Here is a 12,058-nt window from a genome sequence, read left to right as displayed (position 1 = left end):
CAACCCTCTCAATCATCTTCCCTACAAAGGGGATATTTGCGACCAGTTGGTAGTTGTCACAAACCAATGGGTCTAAGGTGGGCTTTTTCAGGAGTGGTCGGATCATTGTCTCTTTCAAGGCAGCTGGAACCACTCCCTCCTGCAATGATGCATTGACCAGATCCTGGATCCACTCAGTCAAATCCCCTCGGCAAGCTTTAATAAGTCAAGAAGGGCAAGGGTCAAGAGACCTGTTGCTGGCCGCATCAATGCAAGCACCTTATCTACATCATCAGGCTGCATCAACTGAAACTATTCCCAAGAAGTTGCAGCAAACTTTGTACTGGACACCTCATAGAGGACTACAGTAGATGTGGAAGGGGCATCAAGACTGCCATGGAGGCAAGCAACTTTACCTTCAAAGTGCCTTGCAAACAATTCACAGTTGGCCTTTGAAGGGTCCAAAACTCCATTTCCTGGAGTTGATGATTACTAGACCTGCTCCCACCATAGGTGCACACAGTGGCCGTGCCCCTTTACCATGCACATATTTGGTTGGTGTGTGAAGGGCCTAAAAGTTGCAAGGAGGGTGAACTAATGAACACTGACATACAATCTCATTAACTGCTTCGTGTACAGTTGTTAGGATGGAGTCATTGGTAGCAATGCATTCTCCACTAATGATGCCATAAATGACTTTCCTACCTTAGGGTTCCTACACCTTTTTGAGCCCATGGATACATTTGAGGAAATGTAATGGGCAATGCTACAAAATGGCTGCTATGGTAGGGCCTGACTATTCACAAAATGGCTGCTGTGGAGGAGGGGATAGGCTGGTCATACCCCCAATCTCCTCCAAATTAATTTCCTAAATCAATTTTTGTTTAACTCCTCTCTGCCCGGCAACTTGCTCGCCATTCTCTCTGTCCTCCAGAATGCTCACCCGTACACACTCACATAGAGTTACCAGGTCTCCAGTTTTCAGCCGGAGTCTCCGGTCGTGGGGGCCCTCTGGCTCTCTGGCTAGCAGCCCTTAATCTCCGGACTCTCAGCTTCAATTTAAAAAAAGAATTAAGTTTCTAGGTGATCTGGTTCCCAAGATATACACCAAAAGGTCAGCCGCCCCCACGACTGTTTAATCTGTTTAACTGATATGATGCTGAAGTTGGTTCCTAGTTCCCAGTTCCTTATTTGCTTGAAAGTTCAAAGCACTAAAAAAGAAGAGTTGACAACTACAGCAACTTCAAACCAAACTGAACATGTCTCTGAACCCCAAAATATATGTTCAGGTACCCTGTATGATATATCACTGTGATCGGGGGACTCTCCCCATCAAGAATAACAATACATTTATGCAATCAAAATCATCAGGCTTCTGATATTATCATAAATACATAATGATGTCATAAAGTCATAAAAAAGTAACAGGGGGTGCCCACCCCAAACTCTGCTCTGGGACAGGACAAATCATATACCCCAGGAAAAGGGAGGGTGTCCTCTACGAGATGCCACTGCATCCCGCCTGGCCCAGAGCTTCTGCTGAGCGCAGGGCACGGAGGAGTGCATCTATGCAAAATCAAAATGGACAAAAACACATAGAAAAAAATAAGTAACTTGGGGTGCCCAAGATTAAATGTTCCCTACCCAGGCTCCATCTTTTAGCTAAGATGTCTAGCTTAATTTCCAGTCAGATCTTTTTAATTGTATGCTCCAAGCAACTGTGATTGATGCTTAATGTATCATGCTTAATGACATCACTTGGGCCCGCCCCGTGACATCACTCAGACCCGCCCCTAAAATCTCAGGTTTTGGGATGCTTCTGACCTGGCAACCCTACACTCATATGTAATGTAAGATAACGCAATGTAAGATGGCGGCGGAGTAGGAGGAAGTGGATTCGGAGCTCCTCCGCCGCTTATTTATCATTTAACATCTTTTTTAAACCATCTTGAACCATCCCTGGACTTGTGTAGAGGGGTGAGCTTTCCCCCTCTTTTGATACCATCCAGTCTCCCCGAGCCCTTACCTTTTTTGGCGGTGGGGGTTGTGTGGCTGGCGTTCCTGCTTTGGGGCTGGGTGGTGTTTCTCGTCGCCGTTGTGGCTGTGTTTTCTGCCTTTCGTTTTGGTGTCGCGGCTGCTGTGGCCTGGGGCTGCCGTCTCCTGCTGCGGTTGCTGCTCCTCGGGTCGCTTTGTCATCGTTGCTGCGGTGGCTGGTGCTCTCTGGGTGGCCTCCTCCGCCGTTGCGGCTGTGTTGTTCTGCCGCGTGCCGCGTGCCGCGTGCCGCGTGCTGCTGCTGCTGTGCCTGGCTCAGTCGGTCTGGGCGGCTGGTGTTTTCCGCCGCCTTCAGGGCCGGCGCTTGGGGCCGCGGTCTGGCCTGGCTTGTTGCCCGCCGCCGCTGCTGGTTGCCGGGGCGGGTGTGCTCTCGTCGCCGCGGCTGCGGCCTGCACCTGTTGCCATGGCCCATTGGGGCGTGTGTACTTCCGTTGCCGCTGTTGCGGCCTACGCCCGTTGCCGCAGCCCGCACCGCCTCGTCGCCGCGTCCAATCTGCCGCGGTCTTGCGACCTGGGCCGTCTTCATCATCGTTGTGGCTGCCACGGGCTCGGGCGCTGCCCTGCCGCAGCCAATGCTGCGGTTTTGTGCCCAAGCCATTGTCATCGTCGTTACGGCTACTGCGGGCCCGGGTGCCGCTCTGCCATTGCTTCGTCTCGACGGCCTCGAATTGCTCTGGGGATCGTCGCCGCCGCCGTTGACTGCTGTCGCTGCTGCCCGGACCTTGTGGCTTTCATGGTCGTTGCCACTGCTGCTGCTTGTGTGGCTGGGGAGCACTGCCATCCTATCGCTTTTGGGCCCCTGCCGCTACGGTTGCCGCTACTGGTGTCTGCTACTGTTGAGACGCCACTGTTGCTGCTATTGTCCGGATGTATGAGTGTATGAGTGGTTTGTATGAGTGAGGGTGTGATTGTGTACAGATTATGAGTTTTGTTACTTATTTTATTTTTATTTTCATTATGTGCCTGGGCGGGAGGATAGTGCATTGGGAGGGAGGACCAGAGGGGGCCCCTATTAGCGTAGTGACGGGTAATGGGAGGTATGGTGTTGTGAGGAGGACATGCCAGTTGAGGGGAACTCGACCCAGACAATTGGTGGCTGTGCCGTGTTCCGGTCCCCCCCACATCCACAGGATTGCTGGTAGTTCTATCAGCCAACTCTCGGATCTCCAGTTGCTGCTTCTTAATGCCAGATCGGTAAACAATAAAACCTCCCTCATCCATGATTTAATTGTGGATGAGGCGGCTGATCTGGCATTTATTACTAAGACCTGGGTGAGCGATCTGGGAGGCATTAATCTCTCCCAGCTATGCCCACCTGGGTACTCGGTTCAGCATCTGGGTAGATCCGAGGGTCGGGGAGGGGGAATCGCTGTGGTCTATAGAAGTTCCATCCCTCTTATTAGGCACCCTATCCAGGTGGCTAATGGTCTGGAGTGTCTCCACATTGCGTTGGGTCAGCAAGACAGACTGGGAATACTGTTGGTGTACCGTCCACCCTGCTGCCCAACAGCCTCCCTAACTGAGCTGACAGAGGTGGTCGCGGATTTATTGTTGCGATCCCCCAAGCTTTTGGTATTGGGGGATCTCAACATTCATGCCGAGACCGCTTTGTCTGGGGCAGCTCAGGACTTCATGACCTCCATGACAGCCATAGGGCTGTCTCAATTTGTTACTGGCCCTACGCATATCTCGGGGCACACTGTAGACTTGATTTTTGCCACTGGATTAGGGGATGGTGATCTGGGAGTGAGGGATTTTACATCTATTCCTTTGTCATGGACAGATCACCGTCTATTGAGGTTTAGACTCACAATGTTTTCTCCCCTCTGCAAGGGTGGAGGACCAATTAAGATGGTCCGTCCCCGGAGACTAATGAATCCTGAGGGTTTTCAGAAGGCTGTAGGGAGTTTTCCAGCTGATAAAACTGACGCTCCTGTCGAAACCCTGGTCACTCTGTGGAATACGGAAATGACCCGGGCAGCTGACGCGATCGCCCCGGTGCGCCCTCTCCTTTGCAGAGCTCAATTGGCTCCTTGGTTTACCCCGGAGCTAAGAGTGATGAAGCAAGAAAGGAGACGGCTTGAGTGCAAATGGAGACGAACTCCCGACGGCTGTAACCATGCACTTGTCAAGGTCTCTACCAAGCTCTATGTGAAGGCGGTGAGGGCAGCAAAGAAGCAGTACTTTGCTGCCTCCATTCAGTCATCTTCTAACCGCCCAGCGGAACTTTATAAAGTTGTTCGGGGACTTTTACACTCTGGTCCTCAGAACGCAATAATACCATCAACAGCCCGCTGTAATGAGTTTGCGAGACACTTCCAAGATAAGATCACGAACATCCACCGGGACCTTGACTCTAACATTGTAGCAGTTGAACCTAATGAGGTGTCCGGAGCACAGTCCTGTCCTGTTTTATTGGATGAATTTCAGTTGGTACAGCTCGAGGATGTGGACAAGGTGCTTGGACAGGTGTGGGTGACCACTTCTGCTCTGGATCCTTGCCCCTCGTGGCTAATAAAAGCTAGCAGGAATGGAACAGCCGGCTGGGCCAAGGAAGTGATCAATGCCTCTTTACGAGAGGGAGTGGTACCACTCTGCCTGAAACAGGCGGTGGTGAGACCGCTCCTAAAAAAACCCTCCTTGGACCCTGACAACTTTGACAACTATAGACCGGTAGCAAATGTTCCATTCCTGGGCAAGGTTCTAGAGCGTGTGGTCATTCGCCAGCTCCAGGCTCTCTTGGATGAAACTGATTATCTGGATCCATTTCAATCGGGTTTTCTGTACAGAAACAGCCTTGGTCGCCCTGTATGATGACCTCTGTCAGGAGAAAGACAGAGGGAGTGTAACTCTGTTGGTTCTCCTTGATGTCTCAGTGGCTTTTGATACCATCAACCATGGTATCCTCCTGGGGCGACTTGCGGACTTAGGAGTTGGGGCACTGCTTGGCAGTGGCTGTGCTCCTACCTCGAGAATCGTCTCCAGAAGGTGGTGCTTGGGGAGCATTACTCGAGTCCCTGGGTACTCCAATATGGGGTCCCGCAGGGTTCAGTTCTGTCCCCCATGCTCTTTAATATCTATATGGAGCCGCTGGGTGAGGTCATTAGGAGATTTGGAGTGCGTTTCCAGAAATATGCTGATGATACGCAACTCTACTTCTCCTTTTCATCTTCTTCAGGTGAGGCTGTCAATGTACTAAACCGCTGCCTGACCGCGATAATGGATGAGAGCTAATAAACTGAGACTCAATCCTGACAAGACTGAGATGCTGTTGGTGGGGGGGCTCTCAGCCCAGATGGTTGATGTCCGACCTGCCCTAGATGGGGTTACACTCCCCCTAAAGGAGCAGGTCCGTAGTTTGGGGGTCTTATTAGATCCGCTCCTGTCACTGGAGGCTCAGGTAGCCTCGGTGGCACGGAATGCATTCTACCAGCTTCGGCTGGTAGCCCAACTACGACCCTACCTGGACAGGGAGAACCTCACCACAGTTATCCATGCTCTGGTAACCTCTAGATTGGACTACTGTAATGCACTCTACGTAGGGTTACCTTTGAAGACGGTTCGGAAACTTCAGCTGGTGCAGAATGCTGCGGCCAGAGTTCTTACTTGGACTAAAAAATCTGACCATATAACACCTGTCCTGGCCCAACTGCACTGGCTACCAATATGTTTCCGGGCCAGATTCAAAGTGTTGGTTCTTACCTATAAAGCCCTTAACGGCATCGGACCGCAATACCTGGTGGAACGCCTCTCCCGCTATGTACCTACCCGTTCGCTACGCTCGACGTCGAAGGCCCTTCTCCAGGTCCCAACTCATAGGGAGGCCCGGAGAGCAATAACTAGATCTAGGGCCTTCTCAGTGGTGGCCCCCAAATTATGGAACGCCCTCCCTGACGAGATACGCCTGGCGCCTTCTTTGTTATCTTTTCGGCGCCAGGTAAAGACCTACCTCTTTGCCCAGGCATTTTAATTTTAATTTTAATTTTAATTGTATTTTAATCTTTGTCTTAACCTTGCTTTTAAAATGTTTTTATAGTTGTATTGTACCCACACTCACCTGTATTTTAATGTAGTTTTATTCTGTCGTACACCGCCCTGAGAGCTTGTCGCTAAAGGGCGGTCTAAAAGTACAATAAATAAAAATAAATAAATAAATACCATTTGTCTCCCAAGATCATAACTCATGTACACACACATTTATTCATTCATCCATCCACCCACATACAAGCACATACCACATTCATTCATATAAAACACACACACATCCCTCTTCTCCTTCTAGCTCTCCACCCCAACTCTGCTCATTTTATTCCCCCTTTGTTCAGGCCGGTTTTTTCATTCCCCTTTACCTCTCTGTTTGTATTGCCCCTTCCTGGCTTTTCTGCATCCTGTTGGTCTGGCCTACCTTTCCTTCCACCAGATACGCAATGACTGACTTTGGATTGCTTCTCCTGCTCTGTCTCCTCCTCCTCTGTTCTCACCCACCAGCTGAGATACCCACAACTGCTGTCATTTGTCCAATCAGAATGGAAGAGAGGGGTGCAGGCAGAAAAGGCCCAGCAGAAAGGAACTAATTCCAAGCAGGCACTGGAGCAGCCAGAGATATCAAATAGGTAAGCAGTTGGGCATAGAGGGTCACTGATATTTTAGTGGGCATTCTGGCATTGCCCTGAGGGTGCCCTGTCCCTCATGGGCACCATGTTGACAGCCTCAGTCCTGCACCAGTGCACACCAATTGGAAATGTCATATATGACACGGTCCAAAGATATGTGGCTGAGCAACTGTTTTGCCAATTGTAAAACAAAACATACAAAAACAGAAGACTATTCAGCAAGATTACTACCTGCTGTATGTAATGCATGAATGTACATGTACTCAATGTACATATGCTAATGTACTATAATCTAAGCCCTATGTATGTGTTATAGTGATGGAAGTGATAGGAAAGAAGGATGGGTTCTTCCAGACCACCTGTTTATTGAGTATTCGTCTTGATTTGTTCACACAAAATTACACAGAGGGTATATGTTGCTGTTTATTGAGCATTCATCCAGATTGTTTGTACCAAGATTATATAACATCCCACAATGTTGCTGTTACCCACACTTTTCAGTGTATTTACCTGTCACTCTTTTACTCCCCTCCCAAATCCATGAGGCATTTAGTATTCACCTTAAAAAAGGCACTAGCAAAAGGATTAGCACTAGCACAACAGAATTTACCCCTGCCTCCCCCATGCATGCCCCACACCATCCGCAAATCTACTCTGGAGAGTTAAGGGAAACCCCAGAATGGATTTAAGGGGCACATGGGGAGAGGAGAGAGGAAGATTGTTGCGTTGTGAACCATCTGCTTAACACTACATTGAATACAACTATGGTGTTTTCTTTTCTTTTGGGAGGGTGGGGAGGAGTGGGTTCGTTGCAAAAGAGCACAACATTCACTTTAATTGTATAACCTAAATTTTCTGGTATATGCTTGAATCATACCCGCAAAGCAGTGACAGCCTGGCAGCGGGCGAAGAAACACAGCTTTTGCTTAGTACTGCTAGCCTACATGCTTTGTGCAGCTCCATTCTGAACATCTGGTCCCAATCAAAATATCATGAGCTGGAAAGCACTCCCAGAAACAAACTTATCTAGCCGAGAGCTTTGCAGAACTTTATTATGTTAATGAGAGACTGTAGGAGCCTAAACAGCCATTTTAAATCATTCAAATTTTGTGATTGTTAGTTTTCCCCACACACATGCTACAGTGCTGGGCAGATATTAAACCCAAGTCTCAGGTGTCAGTTTTGGGGTATTTGAAAATTTTAATGCAACAATGGCAGCCATACAGCTCAACTTCTTATTAGTTTCATTCTTTACAATCGCGGGAGAAGCACAATACATAATGCAAGATGCTGGATTGATGCATTACATCGACCGTCGAATTCTCTCGATAGAGGTATGTGCTATCTGTACAGTTCAGTTGTGGTATTTCAGTTATATACTGAGAATTGATTTGATTTTCCTTCTGAAGTGTATGTGTGCTATCCATCAGGATCAGGAATTGCTTTCCTTTTAAAACAAGATAGGTTTTGTAACTGTGACTTTGATTATGGGCTGTAAAGGTATAGGGAAGAGCCAAACTGCAAGGTTGTTTATGAAATGTTCCTGTTGATTTTAACCATCAAGTAAAATATGCATGCTTGGAATCAGTACAATCCAGCCAAAGTTAAGCACTTTTAAGTTCAGTTGATTTTTCAGTGGAGAGTGAACACATGCTTATTTTGTGCTTAACATGGGCTGAATTGTGCAGAATAGAATTTGGAATATTTTCAATTTTTAGGAGAACATCTATTTGACAATTTGCACGAAGTTTGCATGCCATAAGTACTCCATCTGCTCCTCCAACAGGACCTCTATCTCTGCTTTTGACTTTGCTAGAAGTTCTGGTTAAGGAGATTCAAATCTGTCCATTTTCAAAATGCTGCATAGGCAATTTAAAAACTCCTGGATCCTGACAATAAGCTTTCTTATTATAACAGTGGGGTCCTCAACATGATGCCTATGGGCACTTTTGTGCCCTCAGACATTCCTTAGTGCTCACCAAGACCCCCTGCCGATTTCAATTTTTTTAATTGCCACCCTGGGCTCCTACTGGAAGGAAGGGCAGGATATAAATCTAATAAATAAATAGATCAATCAATCAATCAATCAATCAGTTTTTAAATTTGCCTTGGGGGGTTGGGGACTGCCTGTTCTGCGGGGGGGGCTGCTTTTTTCTGTGTTTTATTTGGGCAGGGCATATAGGTGACTTGCCTGTTGTTTGGGAGGGAGTGTTCTGAACATCACCAGTTTTTCTTCTGTGTATATTTTCATTGTTGCAATCTGCTTTGAGACCTAGGGTTGTACTCAAAGTAGTGTTAAGATGAATGTTCCATTGGCACAAGGACTTCCCCTTGTGCAATGAAATGTTCTACCCTCTCCCCCCCCTTCTAAATCTGCTCTGGGAATGGTACGGAGCAGATTTGGGGAAGGCCTGGGACGTGTGCATGAGGAGGAGGAGAGGGAAATCCCATTGCACTAGCACAAGGATTTAGTTGAATACTGCCCCTAGATGGTGAACAGTGGGATACAGTTTTTTAAATAAAATAAATAAATGGTACCCATGATAGATTCATAGATTTCCAACTAGGCCTCCAGACTCAAAAAGGTTGGGGACTAGGGTTGCCAGGTCCCTGGCCTGAGACTGATCCTGTATCTTTAGGAAAAGAGAAAGTCAGCCAAGTGCAGGTGTTCTTGCAACACTGTAATGGGAAAAACCACAAGGTGGAATTCTCCCTCCCCCCTCCACAACTTTTAAAGATACAGAAGACCTCTTGGAGGCCAGGCCTGGCAACCCTATTGGGGACCCCTTGTGTAGCTCTATGAACCATATACATTTAGTCAATGTAATAAGCATATTTAAAACTAATCTGGTGAAGAATTCCACTCCTTCCCATCTCACTTAGCCAGTCCCCAAACATGCATCCCCCCACACCTACCGTCCTCTTCCTTCTTTCCCTACCAACTACTTACCTAGCTGCTGCTACTGCTCCAACACCAGCAAAAAGAAAGGAGGTCTCTCCTACCCATAATTCTTTGTATGCTGCTCTGCAATGAACCAGGCTCAAATAGGTGTTGGAAATACAATTTTCCCAAGAATTACTGGTATCCAGTAGTTCTGGATGGGGAAGATACATTCTTTTCTTCATCCCTCTTTCTGTGGTTGCCACAGTAGTAGCCAGATAAGTGAGTGGGGAGGAAAGAGAAAGGAGGTTTAAAGAATCCTTGCTGGGCAAGGAGAGAAGGAGGCTTGTGTGGGTGAGAGAGGGCTTGGAGGTTCATGTGCTGAGGAAGGGGGGCGTAACAGGGTGCAAAGAGATTTGGATTGATTTCTATTAAGCTTATGTATTTCCTGTAACGTGTGGTTTTAGAAATAGCTTAAGCTCACCCAATCCAATTCATGCCAGGTATAGGCTTTCATCACTAGACAGCTGTCACTGAAATTAAACGTACAAAGTCACTTCCCTCCTAGCTTATAGCAGGGGTAGGGAACCTGTTTCAGCCCAAGGGCTGTATTCCCTTCTGAGCAATCTTCCAGAGACTGCATGTCAGTGGTGTGTGGGGCTAGAGGCAAAAATGGTCAGAACAATGAGTTTGGATTTTACCTTTGTACAGTAGGCTAGTTTCTTCACACACTCACACATCCCTCTAAACATTCTAAGACATCCAGGCAATCAAGAAGCATTATCAGCATTCAAGCACACAATCCATCCAGGCAAAAATACTTCTAGAAGCATACAAAGCAGGGCCAGTGAGGGATGTGGCTGGAAAGAGTTTGTGGCCTGGGGAGTGGGGCCTGAGCCTGACAGAGAGGTCTGTAGGGCTGCATTTGGCCCGCAGCTCTGAAGTTTCCCATCCTTGGTTTATAGTGTGCAAATGGTGGCCAGGTGTGTGTGTTCTCATGTCTTTCCTTCCATGAATTCTCAACCAGTCAAATCATTTGTAATGTTACCTGTTTGAATCAAATATGAAAGCTCACATATTTGCAATCTCTGATCTCCCACTTTCAAGACAGAAAAGTCGGGGAATGGCTTTTTCCTTTCTCATACACACTAGTTCAAACAGGGGAAAGAAGGGAAAGTTGACTGCAGAGGAGCTGAAAAACTACAGCTCCAAATAACAGTTCTCAGAGGACTCTTTTCTTTGGCTTCCTCCCTTCCAGCTGTGCAACATCTGGATCAGCAGGGGCCTCACTGGTGTCTTCCGCCAGCACAGCTACTATTTTTGCTGCCTCCTGGAGAGGAATTATTAGGCTGTGGTGAAATTCTGCACTCAGCTGTTCTCAAACTTTCTTGAAGTCCTCAGTGGAAAAGCTGGAAAACAATCTTGTGTGTGTGTGTGCTGTATTTTTAAGTGTATACTTTAAAATGTAAAGTGTGCATATGACAAACTCATGTTTGCATATATGAGTATCATACAGATAAACTAATCCCCGAGCCAGGACAAGATTGAACTCTTTATGAAGATCACACTTGAGGTAGCAGTCATGGATTTGCCCTGCATAATGTGTGAATGCTCCTGGGTCTGTGGTGAATCCAGTGTTTGTCACTGATGGAAGGTGACCAAAGGAATATCCCTGGAGGCAGGAAGAATGTATGTGAATTGAAGTAGGAGAGGGAAAATCTATGAAGAAAAGGAAAACAGCACTTAAACACTCAAAACTGCACCACAGTGTCCTTAGAGCTGTGTTTTCCAGATAAGAGAGAAGCTGAACTTTGGGGGGTGGGGGTTTGTTGGGGAAAAAATGAATTACAATTCTGTCAAAAATGAGGGTTTTTCCCCATGAAGCACACATGCTCTTTGTATAAGAATCCAGTTTTTAATCTCTTTTCTCATTCAGTTCGTTCTACTTTGTGCCAAAACCACTTCTAAAATGTCCAGTTTCTAGCTGTTCCACAGTGCAAGCCTATGCATGTCTACTGAGAAGTAAATTCCACTGGTTATAATGGAGCTTACTCCCAGCTAAGTATGTATAGGGTTTCATGCCCAGTTTCTTTCTTTCTTTCTTTCTTTCTTTCTTTCTTTCTTTCTTTCTTTCCTTATTTCTTTCCTTATTTCTTTCTTTCTTTCTTGTTTCAGTTCTTTTGGGCCTCATTACACTTCCGCTTAGGGCCAAACTAGATAATTTTACCTCGGGTCACTTTTTGTTTAATAGCCGCTGGAGGAAGAGTGAGCCATCAGAACCATGGGGTGCAGGGAGAGGGCTTTAACCCTTTGCCCCCACCATGGTCCCAACTGGGATTATGTCCCTTGCCTGACATTTGAAAGGGCAAGAAAGCTCCCACTGATGTGAATGGGAGCTTTTCTCCTAATGCAAATAGCAGGCTCATGGGAGGGTTTCCAATCAGGACTGTGGTGGGGGCAAAAGGTTAAACCCTCCCTCTCTATATACCACTGTTCCAGTCTAGCTCCCCCTACCCCATTCATGCTGGCTATT

General features: G+C 47.1%; 1 protein-coding gene across 1 annotated transcript in view; it reads left to right on the top strand.

Annotated features, from left to right (window-relative positions):
* The first annotated feature begins 7,734 nt into the window (after positions 1-7,734).
* OLFML1 (olfactomedin like 1) overlaps positions 7,735-12,058 on the top strand; it is a 28,197-nt gene continuing 23,873 nt past the window's right edge. The window contains exon 1 of the mRNA XM_061613122.1: positions 7,735-7,978. Within this exon, the coding sequence (XP_061469106.1) occupies positions 7,856-7,978 (123 nt within the window). The 5' untranslated portion in view covers positions 7,735-7,855. The remainder of the gene's footprint in view (positions 7,979-12,058) is intronic.

The sequence above is a fragment of the Rhineura floridana genome, chromosome 2, assembly GCF_030035675.1.
Source record: "Rhineura floridana isolate rRhiFlo1 chromosome 2, rRhiFlo1.hap2, whole genome shotgun sequence".
Lineage (NCBI taxonomy): Eukaryota > Metazoa > Chordata > Lepidosauria > Squamata > Rhineuridae > Rhineura > Rhineura floridana.
The sequence above is the reverse complement of the archived record's forward strand: the minus strand, read 5'-3'. Positions and strand labels throughout refer to the sequence as shown.